At 42.0% G+C, this 20,717-nt stretch overlaps 1 protein-coding gene across 1 annotated transcript in view; it reads left to right on the plus strand.

Moving 5' to 3' along the window:
- Positions 1-458: 458 nt before the first annotated feature.
- Positions 459-20,717, plus strand: part of DNAAF5 (dynein axonemal assembly factor 5) — a 29,177-nt gene continuing 8,918 nt past the window's right edge. Inside the window, exons 1-9 of the mRNA XM_063143485.1 lie at positions 459-1,017; positions 2,918-3,102; positions 4,023-4,147; positions 6,010-6,125; positions 8,961-9,193; positions 13,220-13,432; positions 13,674-13,817; positions 16,373-16,541; positions 18,441-18,588. Of these exons, the coding sequence (XP_062999555.1) occupies positions 459-1,017; positions 2,918-3,102; positions 4,023-4,147; positions 6,010-6,125; positions 8,961-9,193; positions 13,220-13,432; positions 13,674-13,817; positions 16,373-16,541; positions 18,441-18,588 (1,892 nt within the window). The remainder of the gene's footprint in view (positions 1,018-2,917; positions 3,103-4,022; positions 4,148-6,009; positions 6,126-8,960; positions 9,194-13,219; positions 13,433-13,673; positions 13,818-16,372; positions 16,542-18,440; positions 18,589-20,717) is intronic.

Raw genomic sequence — 20,717 nt, forward strand, 5'->3', positions numbered from 1 at the left:
CTTGGGGGCAGATGGGGCCACCCCTTTGGGGGGCGGGCATGTCTCCTTGAGAGCAGCCGTATCGTCCTCCTTTTTCGTTTCCAAAATATGGTCAGCCTACCCCTAGTGCCCTCCAGATGTCTGGACTTCAACTCCCAGCAGCCCCAGTCAGTACAGCAAATGGCCCTGAATGCTGGGATTTGTAGCCAAAATATCTGGAGGGCACCAGGTTGGAGAAGGCTATTGTACTGTGTAGGGATTACTCTCATGTAAGGCTGCATAGGTGCAGCTGTAAAGATCATTCCTCTAACCAGCCCAACAGCTGGTTCCTTTGAGCCACTTCCTCGCTTTCCGGCGCTGCCGTAAAGCACCTCGCACGCCGTCGTAAACCCGCCCCCGGCGGCCGCCGCGAAGCCCCGAGCGAGTCCTTAGCAACGGGCCTAGCGGCTTTCCCTCCCTTAGTAACGCGGCCTAAAAGCATGGCGGACGAGGAAGGGGCCATCGGCGACCACCACCCCCGCTTGGCCGAAGTCAACCAGGCGCTGGCCCGGCACCTGAGCGGCCTGCAGGACGAGTCGCGGCAGGCCCGGCTGCGGGCCTTGGCCGGCATCCGGCAGACGGTGCTGGAGCAGCGCCTCTCGCCGCCCGTGCTGCAGGAGGTCTTCGGCAAGATGCTGCTCGGGCCGCTGACGCGCTGCCTGGCGGCCGACCCGGCCGAGCGCTGCCGGGAGCTGGCGCTGGAGCTGACCCGCCACGGGCTGAGCAGCGGGAACCGGCCGGGCAAGGCGCTGCCCTTCTTGATGCCGGCGCTGGCGCGGCGCCTCTGCCTGCCGCGGGGCGACGGCGAGCCGTGCGAAGAGCTCCGCCTCGGCCTCCTGCAGCTCCTCGGCCTCCTGCTCGAGGTGTGCGACGGCGACGCGCTGGCGCCTTTCCTGCCCGAGGTGGTGCGCATCCTGCACAGCGCCCTGCTCGACCCCTACCCGCAGGCCAAGCGCGAGGGCTGCGCGGGCCTCTCCGCCTGCGCCAAGGCCGTGCCAGGTGCGCCCCGGGGAAGGGGCTCCGAGGCCCGCAGGGACAGCCACCTCTCTCTCTCCCTCTCTCTCTCTCTCTAAATACTAGAAGCCATGAAACGGATGGGTGGGAGATCCAGGACAAACAAAAGGAAGGACTTCTTCACGCAGCGCAGAGTTAAATTACGGAACTCACTGCCACAAGATGAAGTGATGGCCACCAATCTGGATGGCTTTAAAAGGGGGTTGGATAAATACAACCGTGGCTACTAGCCCTGATGGTTGTGTGCTACCTCCAGTATTCGAGGCAGTAAGCCTGTGTGCACCAGTTGCTGGGGAACATGGGCGGGAGGGTGCTGTTGCACCATGTTGCTTGTTCATCCCTGGCGGATGGCTGGTTGGCCACTGTGTAGGTTGACCATATGGAAAGGAGGACAGGGCTCCTGTATCTTTAACAGTTGCATAGAAAAGGGAATTTCAGAACCTGGTGAAATTCCCTCTTCATCACAACAGTTAAAGCTGCAGGAGCTATACTAGAGTGACCAGATTCAAAAGAGGGCAGGGCACCTGCAGCTTTAACTGTTGTGATGAAGACGAAATTTCACCAGGTTCCCCATATATACAAATGACACCTGCTGAAATTCCCTTTTCTATGCAACTGTTAAAGATACAAGAGCCCTGTCCTCCTTTCCGTATGGTCACCCTGCCACTGTGCGAACAGAGTGCTGGACTAGATGGACCCTTGGTCTGTTCCAGCAGGGCTCTTCTTATGTTCTAACTGAGCAGCAACTGAAAAAGCCTGACCAGAAAGAAAATTTGGCCCTCAGCACTGGAGCCAAAGCCCAGGAGTCCCGAGGGTAAAATCCAACCTAAGCCCTTCTCAGAGTAGATCTACTGAGTTGCATGATTAACTTAAGCCCTATTCTTTTCAGTGGGGCCACTCGAAGTTGGACTCAGGTTGGATTTTGCCCCAGGTGACCACCCAGACAGTGACAGGTGTTAAGGGTAATAGGACAGCGGAAGCAGCCTCTCATGGTGCATAATTGTGCTATGAGTGAAGTGAGTTTAAAGTACAAAACTACACATGCTCAGAGTATATATCTAGAGAGAAGGGGCAGGTGTAAAGCGGCACAATACAAAGCCACAAGGAGGCTCTGGATTGAGTTTAACATATGAAATTTCACATGCTCTGTGTGTGTGTGTGTGTCTGTAAATCAGAGTTGGTGGACAATTTTGTTGCTCTAACATATCAGGAATGTTGAAGCTCTTTTAAAGCATGGAATGGTGGTGAAGAGAAATACAGGCTGTGTGCTTTACAACTGAAGTAATACATATGGCTGTCTAAAGAGGGGCCCATTAGACCATGAAGGCCATGGTCTAAAATGATGTAGACGCACTGCTGCCCCTAATCCCACTAACAAGGGCAGTAGCTCAGTGGCTGACTACACCCAGATTTACTGAGCTTCATTCGAAAAAGTGGTTGCATCCTGTGCCTTTTAACCATACTAGTCTTGAAAGCTTTCATGGACGCAGTCCGCTTCATCCGGTCCATGAAGTGTTATCGTCATTTGGCAGATTTATATAAGTGAGGTCAAAGGGAATTTGAAATGCCGAAAGTACAGACAGTGATAATTACCTTAACAGTGCCCATTCACAAAACAGTTGTTGGGCGATAACGCAGACATCCGTGCATTGGTGAGCTGATTAACACATAGTGTGATGATAAATCTTTATCCCTGTTCAAAGCACAGGAAATAGAGTTGAATCTTTTGATGAGTTCAGCAGATTTGTGTTGAAATCTGACTTTGAAGATTTTCTTCAAGAATGGCCACTTTAATGTCAGTGACGGAGTGTCCAGGAGATTGAAGTGTTCCCCTACAAGTTTTATATAGTGTGTAACTGATTTTTTCTTTATTTTCCCCTACCAGAACATTTTCACATGCAGTCGGAAAGCTTGATCAATCCCTTAATGCAAGCAATTTCCCATCCACACTATAGAGTCCGTGTTGCTGTCATTCAGGCCACGGGAGCAGCGATACAATTTGGCAATGCGAAGTCTTTGGATGATGTGCTTTCTCACCTAGCCCAGCGGTGTTTTGATGACATCCCACAGGTAACGTTACCTGATTGGGTTTTAATTTAGACAGGCCTTCCTTTACAGAGATATCTGAGAGACTGCATTTAATATTAGCATTGGATTCTTGAACAGCAAAGTTTAAACTCCCCCGTTTACTTACTAGAGACAATCACAAGAATATGACTTTTAAAGTGTCTCTCTCTTTTTGCAGGAAGAACAGCCAAGATTTATTTGCAAATCTTGAGCAATGGGTAGAGGTGACTGTAGAGGTGATGAATATAGTTGACATGTTAGTCTTATATGTGATATGGATGGTATAGTATTCTTGTGAATCTGTTAGGTTCCCTGTTACATGTTGTAAGATGATACTTTTGCTGTATAATGAAGGAATGGTTTGATTTGATAGAAATGCAATAAATCAAAAGCACAGGGCCCTGGCTCTTGCTTGAAAGAAAACCACTTTGACTTCAGTAGAACATACTTCCAAGTTTAGGGCGTTGATGGGACTAACCAAGCTTTGGTGCAGGTATGTTACATTAATATGGTAATAGATGACAGACATAGCCCTGTAATAGATTGTTGAATGAACGTCTGTGTGAGCCAACCCGAAACGTTAAAAAAAAAATCAGGGAGATTTTAGTCTATTCTAACAACAGCAGCATTCAATATCTGTTGAAATGATTGACACAATTCCTGTCCATTGAGCAATATAAGATCCACTAGTATGCTTGAACTCTGAACAGCTAATTGTTAGAAATTCCACCTTTGTAAGATTCAGCTCCCATATTAGATGGGAGCCCCCATTTTTCATATGCGTTCATGCTTTGCTTTTATTTTTTAGGCTGCATGATTCACTTTTCTCATGGGTTTGTTGAACAATAGCATGTCCTCACATTTTATGGGAGCAGAATATGTAAAACAGCCTTTTTTGTTGTTGTTTGTTTGTTTGTTTTTAGGTTAGGGAGGCTCTTATCAGTGTCGTTGGGGAGTGGCTGTTGCATCTGCGAGATCGATATTCTTATTTTCACAAGTTAATCCCTCTGCTACTCAGCGGCCTTACTGACGAAATACATGAGAACAAGTAAGCAAAACTCAGAATCCACAGTTTACACCATTTATGTGAGACCATATCCCTCTGTAAATGATAGGCTTCACGCATCTGGGTGGAGAGTAGAGACACGCTAGCTAGCTAACTCCGTCTCTGGCCTTAGCTAGACCTAAGGTTTATCCCAGGATCGTCCTGGGGTCATCCCTGCCTGCTCCCAGGATATCCTCTGTGTCATTTACATAAACAGGGATGACCCCGGGACGATCCCGGGATAAACCTTAGGTCTAGCTAAGGCCTCTGACTTCGCATGCTCCTCCAGACCAAATATATGTATGCATTGATGTGAACATCAGCAAAGGGGAAGGCTTTCTTTATACAGATGCATGTGGGAAGGCTTCTGCCCAGCCAGAAAACATGTGCGGAAGCTAATGTGAAAGCTTTGTGCATACGAAAGTTTCTCTTCTGCATTGGCGTCAGAGCATGGGTGTCTGAAGGCAGTGCTGTCGAGTTGCATGGTGGTGGGAGCAGGCTAGCTGGTGTGGCCCCACGCATTCAGCGAACGCATGAGCGCTGACATCTGTATGTGGCTATAAATGTTATTTATTTCTGAACAACAAGCTCAAATAAAATGTAGATTCTTAAACTTTACAGAAGGCGCTCTAACCTTCTGAATGCTATTGAATATCTCTGAGTGTAATAGGGACAAGAATGAAGCAAAATCCTTTTCATGCCCAGTACTAACATTTTATCCTGGGTTGGGACATACAGTTTGCACTACTGGTAAAATTTAGGGGGAAATATGACATTCTTTTCCCAGTCAAAAGCTACAATTTCCTGCACCCGATTGAGACAAAGACCTGGAAGGATCAGGGAGGGGTTTGCCCCAATCCTAGCAAGGCCCCACAGTATGCTAATGGGGCTTTATTCCTATTTTGGACTAGTTTACACCTGCATCTACATCATGATCGCTCATCGATGTCTCTCACCTGAATGCATAAACTGAAATGTTTGTTTATTAATTATTTATTTAATAGATTTGTATACCGCTTTCTGTATCTAAAAATTCTAAGTGGTTTACAAAGGAAAGATTAAAATGCATTAAAATACATAATTCAGAAACATGTATATAAAACTTTTATAAAAACATTAAAACTCATAAAAATAAACTGGGTAGCACAATCAGTCAAGGAAGGCCTGGGTAAAGAGATGGGTCTTTGATTGGTGCCTAAAAGAGGCACATTTGGCACCTCCCAAGTACCGGGTGGGTGGGTGAGTGGGGGGCATTCCATCACATTGACATCAGGCTGTGCCGAAGTGTTCTGTCTGTGGTGGGTGAACCCCTTTTGGCTCACTCACGCACAAGCTCACTTGATGAGTGTCACACCATGCAGTCATGATCTTGGGAAATGCTGTTGTGGTTAGAGATTGCCTCAAAGCTGTGCTTCCAGGTGAATTCAAAAAGAATATAGGAATCTGTCATATACTGAGTCAGACCCTCAGTCCATGCAGTCTAGTATTGTCGGCCCTGATCGGCAGCAGCTCTCCAAGGTTTCCGACAGGAGTTATTCCAGCCATACCTGGATTTGCCACGGATTGAACCTGGGACTTTCTGCATGCAATGCAGGTGCTGTGCCACTGAGGCCTTAGTTAGACCTAAGGTTTATCCCAGGATCATCCCGGGGTCGTCCCTGCTTGCTCCTGGGATCCCCTGTGTGTCATCTACATGAACAGGGATGACCCCGGGACAATCCCAGGATAAACCTTAGGTCTAGCTAAGGCCTGAGCCACAGTCCCTCCCTCTTAGGGTTCTAGGTTTTTAAAGTAACCTTTAAAAACATCTTTACATACGTTGATTATGACAGGCAGCGTTTGTGATGCTTTTGTTTTACACTTAGGGAACTGGCTTTAACTTACTGGAAGAAAGTAGGTTTGCAGTGGGAAAAAGAAAACGAAGACGATATTAAGGATAAGCTTGATTTCTATGCTGTGCCATCTTATTATCCTCCAGGATGTGAGTATAATGGAAAATGCTCAGGATTCAATTTGACTGTCTCAAAGTTATCTTCCCAAGTCTCTAATGTGTAACTGTTTGTTACAGCACATGTGAAGCTCTGTGTCTTAAAAAAAAAAAAACTGGAATAGAATACAAACTGAAATACTCTAAAACATTAATACTTTTAACATTATATTTTTTTTAAAAAACACTCTCTTCATTGCTTGTTTTTGTTATGTAGGTTTACTGGGGAAATTAATGGGTTTTATGCTATATTTCTGCCATTATTTATTATTTATACCCCACTTTTTTGGCTCCTAAAAAGGACCTCTTACCAGCCTTATGGCTAAACAGCAGATTTGATTGATTTAATCAGTCTCTTTGTAGTTCGAGGACATGCAATACTGTCCTCAAGGTACTTATTGTAAAGTAGGCATAGTAAGATGTAATAAAAGCCAAGAGGGTGATAGACGATAAATGGTTATACAGAAGAAATAGCCAGAGAGGAATACCAAGCATTCTGGGAGCTGCGTGAGATGATACTCTTTTCAAAACAAGTATAGATCACAAGGTTGGGCAGCACCCCAACTGCCTAGCTGGACTGGGTTTTCATGCATCGTGCCTTCTAATATCTTGTAATTGCATCTCCTATAAAAAAAGAAAAGATTAATAGCATGCCATGTAGCCTTTTAGACATTTGACCTAGTAAATTTGCCCCGTATCTCTTAAGAAGCTTAAAATTGTTTTGTTTTGTTTTTTTGGTATCGTTCTCGCTGTCTCCATTGACTGCAAAATTGTGTGGGTTAAGCTCTTATCCAGTTGCATGCAACTCAAAAGTAGCCAACCGTTTTGGCAAATGTGCCGCAAAACCAGGCCAAAGTATGAGAGAAGGCTGCTCCTGTATATAAACAGTGCTCTGGTGTTTTTTGTGTTTTGTTTTTAGTTTACTGAAATTAGAGAGTTTGTGTTACCCACATTAAGAAACAAACATAAAGGTTATTGACTAACCTTTATGTTTGTTTCAACAGCAATAGAAAAAACACCTTTGGGGCTCAATGCAGAGTAAGCTGATTGCTTCAAAGTCAGGTTCAGTAGGACTTAAGTCAGTTGCAACTTATTTGATCCATTGATATCAGTAGGATTAACTTTTCTGTACTAGGGCCCCCATTTTACTTTATCCAGCATTTGGATAATGTGTGTATTTCAATATCTGCTTGTCTTCTTTTTAAAAACAATGCGAACGATTTGAGAGGAATTGACTACTTCGCCTTTCAAATGCACACCCATCAGTTCTCTTCCCCACCCCTTCCTCCAAGGATTCTCTTTAACCCCAGTCCTTCTAGCTGCAAGCTAATGAACCTGACACCTCTGCCTCCCTGTGCTTTGATCTCACCTTGACAGAGATTGCAGGTGGAGTGGGTGGGGAGTAAAGAAAAAACTCAATGCCATCCTAACTTTCAGGTGACTTTTTACAGAGAAGTGGGGAGAAAATATTGCCTTAGGAAATGGGGGAAGACAGGTTAGGGGAAGGTGCATGGAGAGAAGCCTTTGACAGCAGCGAGATATGCGGATGAAATAGTTGTATTTGTGCCTTAGAAATGAAGGGAACTGTTGAAAAGGACCAGTCAAAATCTTTTTTAAAACTACGCCTCTGGTCAAATAGGATGCCACTCTCTATCTTTGTCTTCTCAGGCAAGATTTCTGCATTTGACCTCTTTGTTGTTTGCTGTCAATTTCCATAATCCAAGTGCTTTCTTCCATGACAAAAAGAAAACTATAGTTCAGAATGTCTTTGAAGATCCTTTCCTTTAAGTAGGTGCTTCACAAACGCTTCTGTGTTCTATATCCTGTTTAACTTTTACTTCAACTTAAAACATAAAATTATAGCCACACAAGCAGAGAATCATATGCAAGATGCTTCAGGGTTTTCTTTTGTGAGAGTTGGCGTTTTCAGTCAAGAACGCTTTCTCAAGAATGCTGCTATTATTAGAGTTGTATTTATTTTCGTTTCAAAAATGTATATCCTGCTTTTACATTTCTTTTAAAAAATATATCCAAAGTGACGCACAATGAATACTAATAAAAATTGGAACACATTTTAAAATACAGTAGATTTAAACAGTTAAATAGCAGCCAGACATAAAAATAAGAGAAAGCATCAAGAGTAAAAAAAAACCACATCAGAAGTGTTCGGCCATGGAGCTTGAAATTTGGAAATCTACATCATGGGCTAAATTTTGGTAGGTGTAACATTTTTCCTTTGCCTCGGAGATACGTTCTTGGAAACATACTGATACCACAAGGTTATAAAAATTAAGCCAGGAACATCAGAAGGTAACAGTGAGAACCTTCCTAGAAGGAATAAAATGGACTAGATCATTTTTGATTTTGCAATGCAAAAAGCCAGGAACAGTAATAAGGGGCATTTGGGCCATGCCACATATAGGTCACATTATGGGAAGTTTGTGGATCAGTTCGCACATGCAGAGGTGCTGTTAAAGAGCCATGCTTGTCCACTTCTATGTGCAGAAAGTAGCGTTTGAATTTAGAGAGAGAGACATTTACTATGATTCCCATTACCATGGCAGTTCTAAAAAGGGCTGTTGTGTTTATGACATAAAAAATGGTTCCCACATAAAACCATTTTTTACCCTGCTTCATCCATGCACATAAGTCCATTTTGCAGGTAGAAAGTTTGGCAGCAGCAAATAAAATGTGCATTGTGTGCACTGACGATGCTTTAGGAGCGTTTGTTGTAAATCAAGAACTTAAAAAACAATTCAAACATTTCTGTAAGCCCTTCCTTCTCATTGAATTCTGACTTATTTTCCTTGTTGAATTTCCCCAACCTAGTGGCTCGTCCAGAACTAGGATGTCGGGAGCTGGTGACCAGAAACATCTTCAAAATACTTCCAGGCCTCTGCCATGATATAACTGACTGGGTTGAAGGCACTAGAATAAAGGCTTCTCAGCTTCTCCTTATATTATTGCAGCATGTGGAGGACCACATTACACAACACATGGAGCTCCTCCTCAGGACCTTGTACCGTGTGTGCTCAGATGAGGAAAATGCCGTGGTTACGAATGTAAGTATGCCCATTTCATAGAATCATAGAATAGCAGAGTTGGAAGGGGCCTACAAGGCCATCGAGTCCAACCTTCCGCTCAATGCAGGAATCCACCCTAAAGCATCCCTGACAGATGGTTGTCCAGCTGCCTCTTGAAGGCCTCTAGGGTGGGAGAGCCCACAACCTCCCTAGGTAACTGATTCCATTGTCGTACTGCTCTAACAGTCAGGAAGTTTTTCCTGATGTCCAGCTGGAATCTGGCTTCCTTTAACTTGAGCCCGTTATTCCGTGTCCTGCACTCTGGGAGGATCAAGAAGAGATCCTGGCCCTCCTCTGTGTGAAAACCTTTCAAGTATTTGAAGAGTGCTATCATGTCTCCCCTCAATGTGACATGAGTTTTCCTGTGATATGGATTTTCCAGAAAGTTTTCTGCTGCTTTAAATTGATGGAGATCTGATTGAGCATGTTTATTTGGCGTATCTAGTAAATAAAACTTTTTAAAAGGCATATTCATTTTACATGCTGTATAAATATCTTAAAATGTTTATCCATAACTAAAAGGTAGGTAAACTGAGATATTTGATTTTGGGGTGGAGGGAATCGATAAAGTACACTTAGTGACCTGGTTTGTACATAATGACAACCCAAAATATGGATTTCATTGAATCTTGGCTTGTTGATATATGTGAAACCTGCACTATAGGTTGTCAACCACAAATAACCCAGAGTTCACAACCCAACAAGAAACCATGGATTTTCTTCTTGGTTTGTTTGTAGTTAACAAACCTATAGGTTGTAGTTAACAACCTATATTTAAATCATAGTGCAGGGTTCACATGTAACAGCAACCCATGATTCAACCCACAGATTGTTGTTCAGTTATTTGAGGTTGTTTCCCCCTCCCATGGTTTGTTTAACCCACAGTGATTGTGTGAACTGGTCTATATTCTGGGTTGTCATTACATGCAAACCAGGCCACTGTGTTATAAACGTTATATACAAACAAATTTGAAGATGTATTTGGAATTTTATTGGAATGCATTGTGTAAAATGCAACATATATCCTACTTAGAGTATACCGATTGAAATGAATGGGACAAGTCATTTTCTTACCATTCATTTCAATAGGTCTACTCTAAGTTGGATGTATGTTGCATTTTACTCCATGTAAATATTTAAGACATGACAAGTCGTTTTCTTACACATCCCTTATATTAATTAAGAAGAAGAAAAATGAAGGCCTCGAAAACAGTTCATTCTCATTTTAGCATGCCTGAATAAATGTGAGCATAAATATACAGTATATCGATGGTCACCTGAAAAAAGTTAATTGCAGCTTTGATTTTAGATTTTACTAATATTGTATGCGTTGCAATTTTAAGTGCATTATGTTGTTTGTCATTTTTATGATACAGTGCATTTTTAAAGTGATTTTTCCCCCCAATGAAAAAATATAGTAATGGGCAATTTTCTGAGAAATTTTCCATTTAGGAATACTTTCCACCTTTCATCTCTGTGCTCCATGACTGTTAACCTTAGTGAACTTGATGCATCTAGATCCTAGATGTCTTTCTTCCTGCTTACTTTTTGAATATGTGAGAGCTGATCCAGCAGGGCAGGCTGCTTCTGGATCATCCTTGCTGGATCAGGAAACTTACAGAGGCACCATTAAGCTAAATCTGTTTCTGTTCAATTTTTATACAGATCAATGATGAGGTTGTTCAAATTACACTTCACCTGTGGTGCTGGCCAAGCAAAGCATTAATAGCCTCTTAAAAATCATAAGCAGGAGATTAAAGTGTAAATGCCTTGGGGGGATAAATTCCATTTTCAAACTATGTGCAGTTCATGCCCTTTCTAGTTAATTTCACATGTTATCTCTTTCTCCCTCTCTCTCCGCTGCGTAATCCTCCCACAATATTAAAGTATGTGTATTCCATGTGATACCCTTAATCAGTGTTCAGACAAGGCAAGTTTATGTTTCCTTCCTGCTGTTTTCCTTTGTCTGTGGGGAAGAAATAATTAGTCCACTTTGTTATTTGCAATGGATGCCTTTTAAAACACAGCCTTAAAAAGTTGCATATGTTTGTTTTACAACACAGCATGTGGACAGTAAGAGGGACGTTGCTATGGAGAAAAAACGGTTTAAGGAACAGAGAAGACCTTATTTCCCATTTTATAACATTAAGGAAACTGAAGATGTTGTGTGTCCTTATTATGCAAAACTATAAAGTGTAAAATTGACAAAAAAGAGAAACTTGCATTTTTGACCATTTCTGAAAATTCATGATTGAGTTGGATGTTAATGGATATTTAACTAATTTGTGGTGATCCAGAGCCTATATGTGCAGGGACCATGAAAGAAAATTCCTGTCTGAAACTCTGGAGAAATGCTGCCAGTCAGTGTAGACAATTCTGAGGTGGTAGCCCAATGGTCTTGACTCAGTATAAGGCAGCTTCCTATGTTCCTATTGGCTGCGGTTGCACATAATGGTAAGCCGGCATTCCTAGTTTATCCCAGCTTACTGAGAACAAGCAGCATACTGGTGCATGTAGCCCATTTGCTCCCACTCCAATCCTCCCTTTGCACAAGTGGATAAAACTAACCAGAAAAAGATAACCTATCATGACTTCTGAACCTGGGATTCTGGTTTGTGGCTCCAAAAGAACCCAGGATTGTAAGCCAGCAACAACCCACGGTTTATTGTTGGTTTATCAATCGTGGCTTGCTTGGGAGCAACAAATCAGGATGCTGTGTTTGAATGTCACAGTAGGTTATCCATTTCTGGTTTGGTTTACTTACTTGTGTGAAGGGAGTAGTGAACAGCCTGCATGCCCTAGCATGCTGCTTGTTTGTAGTCAGTTTGGATAAGCCTGGAATCCTAGCTTATTGTTATGTGTGAACACAGCCATTGTGCATCTTCATACTTAGGCTTCCACTAGGGTGACCATATGAAAAGGAGGACAGGACTCCTGTATCTTTAACAGTTGCATAGAAAAGGGAATTTCAGCAGGTATCATTTGTATATATGGGGAACCTAGTGAAATTTCCTCTTCATCACACCAGTTAAAGCTGCAGGTGTCCTGCCCTCTTTTAAATCTGGTCACTCTAGTATAGCTCCTGCAGCTTTAACTATTGTGATGAAGAGGGAATTTCACCAGGTTCTCCATATATACAAACGACACCTGCTGAAATTTCCTTTTCTGTGTAACTGTTAAAGACACAGGAGCCCTGTCCTCCTTTTCGTAGGGTCACCCTAGCTCCCACCGACTAGTGTAGGAAAGAAGCAGCTTTCCAAAGGCTCCAGTTATTTACAGCACAAGTAGGAGATCCACAAGTACTTCTTATAAAATGCATAATGCTCAGCATTCACATTAACAGCAAGGATGGGGGAAAAAAGCTGTTCTCTGCTGAGAAGGCTTATGCTGCAATGCACAAGCAGATTTGAATGGCTTTCAGTCATGCTCCACCACTTCTCTTCTTCTCCGGCAGAGACGGAGATAAGGCTTTTTCTCCAAACGCAGTTCATAGCTTTTAAAATATTAACTACATTAAGGGAGGCTCGCTTCTTCCTTTTTGTCTCCTTTGGTAGAGTTTTAAATTTGGTGGAGAAAAGAGTTGCTTCAAAGGAACGCTTCTTTTAAAAAAAAGAAAGGAAAGAAAACCGAACCAGTAAATCCTGTGCAGACGTCTGCCTGATAGCAGGCTAAAAGATTCTGTTAACACTGGATGTTGCATACCTCATTTCTGTGTCTTCACAATTTTCTCGGGGAAGTTTGAGAGGCTGGTGTTGAAAGAAGGCATGTGAGCACTCATTCTGAGCTCTCCCAGTGCATGTCAGGGAAACGTTGTCATGCATATAATCGTGAGTGAGTGAAGGAGTGGCAAGGCCTACAAGGCAATTTCTGAGCCATTAAAAAAGAAAGAAAACAGCTGGTACCCTCCAGTGTGTGTGTGTGTGTGTTTTTAATGGCCATGTTGAGCTTGATTGGTCTTTTGCATCGTACAATCTGGCCAACTTGTGTGTGTGTTCCCTTTTATAGTGTGTGCAAGCGTCAGAGCTGATTGGAGCCTTTGTCAGCCCAGCAGTGTCTCTGAAGTTAATTGTCTCTGACCTCGAAAAAGCGCCCATGCCTTCTTATCTCATGATTCTAGCAGCGGTTCTACGAGGCTCTCCAAGGAAAGTCCTGCAGCCTCACTTGGTGTTCCTGGCCAACACGCTCTCCCGCCCTGAAATAAGTCAACGGTCTGAAGAGGTAAGGAGAATGTGAAATAAGCTACAACTAAAGAGTGCCCAAATCGTGGGAGGTCCTTGTACGTATTATCCCAAATAGGTCCTTAGGCATGCACGATCGGGGTTTTTTTGGCACCAATGGACTGTGTTCAATTGGGAATGTTTACATGACCAATCACCAGAGCACTGATTAGTTGCAAAACGGAGCGGGAATGACAACCAAGGCCTTGTAAAAACATTCGCTTTCTTTCCACGTTTGGTAGGTCTTTTACGTGGAGCAGTTGCTTCGCTGTGTGGAAGCCCTCATTGACGTGTGCCAAGCAGACTGTAAAGAAATAAGCCTCCAGCTAACAAAGGTTTTGGTAACAATTACAGCAATACCAAGTGCTGGACACTTCCACGTGAAGGTAATCTTGACAGAAGTGTCACTACGTAGGGTTCTTTGTTTCGTTTGATTAAGTGTGGCTCTTTCTAGGTGTCTTATCTTCAGATTTTCACACTTCGGACTGGAGCAGCAAAGAAAATGGTCTCCAAGATGCAGCAAATGCAGGGTCAGCAACTCTAGTCCCATGTGCTGTATCTGGCCTGCCAAAGCATTTCCTTTAGCCCACACAGCTCTGATGATTTATCTAGATCACCCAAAAGACAGAACTGAACCAAATCAAATCAGTGTCCAGTCCAGTCTTGTCTAAGTGACAACAGCTCTCCAGGGTGCTCAGCAGATGCATTTCCCTATTTGGCTACCTGAAATCTTCATAGTGTATGGGCCAAAGATTTGAATTTGGGGATTTTCTACATGTGAGGCATGGCTTCTACCACTGAGCTATGCCCGTTCCTATAAGCTGCCAGATGAAAAGCTGAAAACCGAGACTTACTTATCATCCCTAATTATGCACTGTACCATGTTTTCACGGCAGGATTTCAGAATACTATCTGGGCTTCATTATAAAACCTTTATTTGCAGCTTCCCTGAAGGGAAAAGATTATCCATAAAGAAGTGGTCTCAAAGGATGGATTTGTTTTAATCTGGAGCTAGCATTGTTGAGAAAAAACCTAAGAGGTTTTTCCAAAACTGTTTGCAGGGGGGAGAAGTAAAAAACCCAAATCAACCTCCCAACATCAGAGCAACCCTAAAAATACCTTGTATGGACAATATGCTAGGTTCAGGGTTATGTGTTATTAAAAAAATCATAAAGAAATCTGCTGCAGATTGTACTGGTATTTTTCATGCTGGTTGTGGCAACTCAGATTTTTTTTTCCATTTTCTTTCTGTGCTTAAAGGATGCAGGAGTGTTTTTTCAGTAGCTGCCCTTTTCACCTCAACGCCCATCCTAAACTTTAAAATGTTTCAGTCATTATTTAAAATCAGGCAACAGCCAAAGATGGCTTTGATAAAGACCGGCCTTCATTTTTCTGATTACTATCACACCCCCATAAATCACTTTCTTCCCAAGTCAAATGCCAAATAAATCAGGCGGCCATCTTTTTATAGTACTCTTTGGTGGCCTGAGCAAGCTTTGTTGCTGACATACTCTTTCGTTTAATGGCCATTTTACTTCCTGTTCTGTTGCTTCTAGGCATGATCATCTAAGCTGGTATTTATGGCCCTTGTCACACTGACAGGCAATTTCCAAAAAGTCGTAGTTTTGGAAGTTAAATCTAAAACTAACTTTAATGCAGGTTAGTTTTGCACATATATTTAGGAAGCTAGCAGAATACGTTGACATATGGAATGGGACTGTCTAGGCTTGTACAAAGCGATCCCGTCTTTTAGTCTGAGGATGTTTGGTTATTTGAAAGAATACATTCCTGATGGAACATGATTATGGAGAAACGTAGGGTAATTAGTCAGGTCTTAAATAGCTGTTCAGTGCTGATAGCATTCAAATAGACATCTTCTGAGAGTTCAAAGGCTTTATCCAGGTGATCAAAACATTTATTAGAATCCTGAGAATCCCTCTCTCTCTCTCTCCCCACCCCTTATGAATAGGTTAAGGCTGTTTTTTCTTAGTATGTTTTTTGTGGTTTTATGAATTATTGTTTCCTTGTTGTAGTCATGTTTTCTGAGGTTTTAATGCATTTTGTAGGTTCTGTTTTATTGTATTAATATTTTCTTGCAAGCACTTTGAGATTCTTCCTGAGTTTCTTCCTGGGTTAGCATGTTTGAATGCAGCTCGTTTCCCACAGAGTGGGTTATATTGTCAGAATGTAGCCAGGGTGGCATAATAATAATAATAATAATAATAATAATAATAATAATAATAATAATAATAATAATAATAAATTATTTCTTGCCCGCCTCTCCATTTTGATCGAGGTGAGGAACAACACTAAACGATAAAATACATAATACTCAATTAAAACATAATATACATTGTTAAAAACATCCTAAAAACATCCTAATCATGCCGTGTGGCTTGTTAACCACCCTGAACAACCCAACAACAAACAATGGGTTCTCAAGGTGGCTTGTTCGAGAAAATAAGCCACACTGCATGGTTAACAAGACACCCTGGTTGCATACAGAGAACACAATAATTCGCAGTTCAACGAACAACGCACAGTTCAAAACAACCCACACTCAACCACTGAGTGTGACTTCATAGGTTGTGTTAACAGCCCTTTAATGTATATTGGGCTAAAACAAGATTGACAGAGCATATTAAAGGGTGCAGTCAAAGAAGCCTAGATTCCTAGACAAGGATGCTTGTGCCTTGAAGGCAGAGGATTCAACTGCTATAAAAAGTGGCCATATAAAGGGACATTTGGTGCATGGCATAATCTGAAAATACAGCCAGCCGACTGTAATGTTATTAGTCAGCTAGTAAAAACACAACAACCTATGTTTGTAAGGTGTCGGTGTGTGAACAGCTCATTATGTAAGGAGTTGTTGTTGTTGTTGTTGTTGTTGTGCAAGTGTTTCTAAACATTGTTGTCCTTTTTGTCTTTCTACACCCAACAGTTAGAAGAGGCAATGGATGCATTGGCTGAGGTGCAGAACTTGGGAGGTGTTGTTGACCTGTACCGGCAACATATCACTCAGCTTATGGAATGGGTGTCCTTAACTTATCACAATTGGAGCTGCTACTCCCCAGAATTACTGCAGTTGGATGTAATCGCCACTCATTCAGGTAATGTGGACTGAGCAAGGTTATATTTACTCTTAAATTCATTGGCCAGTCTTCATTATTCAAATTAAGGCATGTTAGAAAATATTCCAGAATATCGTGATTCACTACCCTCCCAGCCCCCCAGTGGACAAAAAGTCTTGAAATGAACGCACTTTACTGGAATCTCTTAAATCTACAGCTTGGATATTGATATTGTTGCTTCTTCCTCTTTTTTCTGCTGTGGGATTATAGATAACAGATCTCTTTTATTCATCCAGGCTGCAATTCTATGCACATTTACCTGAGAGTAAGCCCTGTTAGCACATTAGGACTTACCTCTAAGCATGCATAAAACTGGTGGCACCACATTTTCATGCTTAAAACGTAAGCATGAAAACATTACCCTGCCCGATTCTATGCATTTTCTATGTTCACTTAATGTCAATACCATATAGCTAACAGAAACATTTGGATTTGTAAAACTGGGCGTGTCTGTTTAAGGCGTGCCCTTTAAATGTTGTATTTTACAACTGAGTGTTTTACATTGGAGCGGCTACATCACACTGGCTATGTGGGGTTTATATGGGCCAACTAGATCAAGCAGGCAGTGCAGGCAGCAGCAATGGAAAAATCATCTAAAGGCTCTCATAGGCCACATCTGGGCGATCATGCCTCATCTTTATAAGCTGAAATATGAACAAACTTTTTGCTGCAAGTGCAGCCCCTTATTCCTCTCTTTCCATGAGTGAGTGAACAAATCAGGAAGTGTTCCGTTAACTATAGTTTCCTGTTTCATCCAAACTGAGAAACTGTGGTTAACAACGATGGTACAAGCCAAGATAGGAAGCCATGGTTTGAAATTGGCTTAATATCCTAGTTTGTTCCAAACCCATTAACCATAATTTCCAGATTTGGGTAACATTGGAAACTATAGTTAAGAGACAATTCCTGGTTTGTTCATTCGTGCACAAAGGAGTTGCATGTGCACCCTCAAGCCTTGATACCTTGACTTATTAAGCTGGGCTATGATTGTCCGAAACAGCCCAGTTTGTGTCTTGCCCTCTTCCTCTTGTTGAGTCTCCTCCATTTCAAAAGCAAAGTAGTTTAATTCAGGGTGGATTTGATTTAAATCAATTTGATTTCAATCATGATTTAAATCACGATTTAAATCACTACTCAGAAAGACTCGATTTAATCATGTGACTCCCCCCCCCCCCAAAAAAAGTGCACTCTTCCTCGCTATATTTTACACAACTCAGAGTTACCAAAGACTCATTCTTGCTGGTATATTCTTAATATTTACAATCAGATGAAGATTTCATTTTTAGAATAGCAATTTTTCAGATTAGTTTTACAGTTATATCAAAAAAATATTGATTTGGTTATACTATTACAAACACGTCATAGATATAGATAGTTATGAAATTATTGCGAGGTGAACTATCTCCAGTTTAATAGGTTAATCATTCATATTTGGACAACTTTTCTGCTGTACTTTATTGGAAGGAGAAAAATAATCTTACAGAAACCTCTGGAAGAGCATGACATTGTGAATGGATTAGTGGAATTCGTTTACCAAAAAATTTAAACAGCCTCAAGCTACATAATTAAAAACTAATCCTTATTTCATGATGAATAACCTTTGGACTATAATGTATCTTAAATAGAAAACTATCTTTAGATAGATTTTTCCTCAAAAAGCATTTTATTAAAAAAAATCCGATTTAAATAAAAAAATCCAATTTAAATCAAAAAGTCTGTTGTTGTTGTTGTTGTTTTAAAAAAGTCATTGATTTTTATCTGCCCTGGTTTAATTTATTGTACTGGTTGTGCTTGTCTCTAGCGCTAAGCTTTTTGATGCAAATATACTGACTAATACCAGTTAGTACAAAACCCAGTGTTTCCACTTTTATTTCCTAGGCCCTGTAATAGGTGAAGCTCTTCAGGATTTTATTACCATTCTTAAAACATGCCTGCAGCCATCCAGAGACCCCCGGATGCGTCTGAAGCTGTTCACGTGTTTAGGCCAGTTGCTTCAGAAACCCAGCAAGACCATCAATTCTCAAGGGTAAGCACCATTTCATATTATTCAGATGCTTTGCTTCTTGGTCTTTCCACTTTCCACAAAGAGAAGGTGTGGTTTGGTTCTCTCGCAGTAACACCAGTTCTCAGATGTTTCTCTTCTGAAACTGTCTGATATAGAGACCCAGTCAGAGAATGTAAGCCTATGCGGCAGGGTCTTGCTATTTTATTGTTTTACTCTGTACAGCACCATGTACATTGATGGCACTATATAAATAAATAAATAAATAAATAATAATAATAATAATAATAATAATAATAATAATAATAAAGAAGGCTGCCAACGTTCACCAGCAGCAGTGTGGAAACTGTATGAAAATAATTGGTAACAGCACCAAGAGACCGAATACAAAAATGGAGAAACCCAAAGGCAGAATTCAGAGCTTACTGTAGACAGTTCTCCAATTGTGTCTAAATTCCCTCCCAAATTTTGCGTTATGGTTTTAGAGCTTTGCTCATAATTGTCTCTCCTGACCTGAACATACCTGGACATTGCGATCAACATCTGCCCCCCCCCTCCAAGTGCCACCTCCAAGGGAGGGTTGGAAAGCGGCTACAAAGGAGAGGACCTTTGCAGTGGTGGCCCCCCACTGTGGAAGACAGAGGCCTGCCTGGTGCCAATATTGTCGATCTTTCGGCACCAGGTCAAGACAGCCCTCTTGTCCCAGGGGTTGAATGATATATGATGGGGCATTTATGCCAGTTGTCTAAACAGGTCTAGTATTTTATTGAAACTGGTTTTAGCTGTCTGACTTGTTTTCAATTTTGGATATTTAAATTTTTATGCTGTATTTTTAATGCGGTATCTTATGAATAGTTGTAAGCTGCCCAGAGAGCTTCGGCTATTGGACAGTATAGAAATCATCATCATCATCATCATCATCTATGAAGCTAGAAGCTTCTTGTAGAAAAGGAGCTCATAAATTTTCAGGAGCTTAGCTGGAGATTTTCTAGTCACAGACATTCCCTGGATGGGGAACATGTGGCCCTCCAGATGTTTATTTATTATTATTAGGTATGCTGGCTAGGGCTGGCGGAAGTTGCAATCATAGAATAGCAGAGTTGGAAGGGGCCTACAAGGCCATCGAGTCCAACCCCCTGCTCAATGCAGGAATCCACCCTAAAGCATCCCTGACAGAGGGTTGTCCAGCTGCCTCTTGAAGGCCTCTAGTGTGGGAGAGCCCACAACCTGTTTGGATGAAACAGTCCAACAGCATCTGCTCTAGACACTCCAGAACAGCGTCTGTACCCCAGCTCTAGATTGCAGAAAGCTGATTTGACTGCAGAGCGATGTCCCTCTCCTGATCCATAAATCCTGACAGCGTACGGCAACAACATGTTGAAATATTATTGCATAGTGAGATTTGATTTATTTCTGGCAGGGAATTAAATGTGCACTGGATGTATGATGAGGAAATAAGGGGAAGCCCCCGAGGTAGATCAGTATTGCGAGGGGTGGGGCTGGCTTTGGGGGGAGGCACGGGAGGGTATTTTCAGAAGCTGCTGCTCCCAGCCTTATGCCGAGCTTTGGACACTAACTAAATCCCCAAGCGCTTGGGCTGGAGCCAGCCAGCAAGTCCCAACACCTGCCTAATCCCCTGGCAAGCAGCCATTTTTGTATTGTAACCCTTGACATTCTACAGCCTCAGGTAGGGTTTTTTGGGTTGGTGGTAGGGGGAGGAATTCTGTGGGGGGGGACTCGAATTACAGTGATGTCAGCGATTGCAAATCAGTCTTAGTAGCTATGTTGGCCCTAAGAACAAAAAGAGCAGGCATACTTTTTTTTTAAAAAAAAAAAAAACACCTCCTAAGGCTAATGTTAAGCTAGTAATGTTGAGCCTAGCAAAATTTGAACAGGAGCGGTGTTGATTGGATTACAAACTGTGGCTTTATTAGAAGGATCAGTGTCTTTTGCCCTACCCCCGAAATAGAATTCATATACCTGACTTGCTACCAAAATAAAATAAAATAAATAATTCCTTTAAACAGCATGTTTTTCAGAACATTTTAAAAGGCCAGGTGAGCAACAATTTCATGTAGGATTGGCACCTTTTCTCTGTCAGAGGCTCTGCGCCTTCAGCAGCTGCATGACGGACAGAAAACCATCAGGTGTAG

The sequence above is a fragment of the Elgaria multicarinata genome, chromosome 17 (assembly GCF_023053635.1).
Source record: "Elgaria multicarinata webbii isolate HBS135686 ecotype San Diego chromosome 17, rElgMul1.1.pri, whole genome shotgun sequence".
NCBI lineage: Eukaryota > Metazoa > Chordata > Lepidosauria > Squamata > Anguidae > Elgaria > Elgaria multicarinata.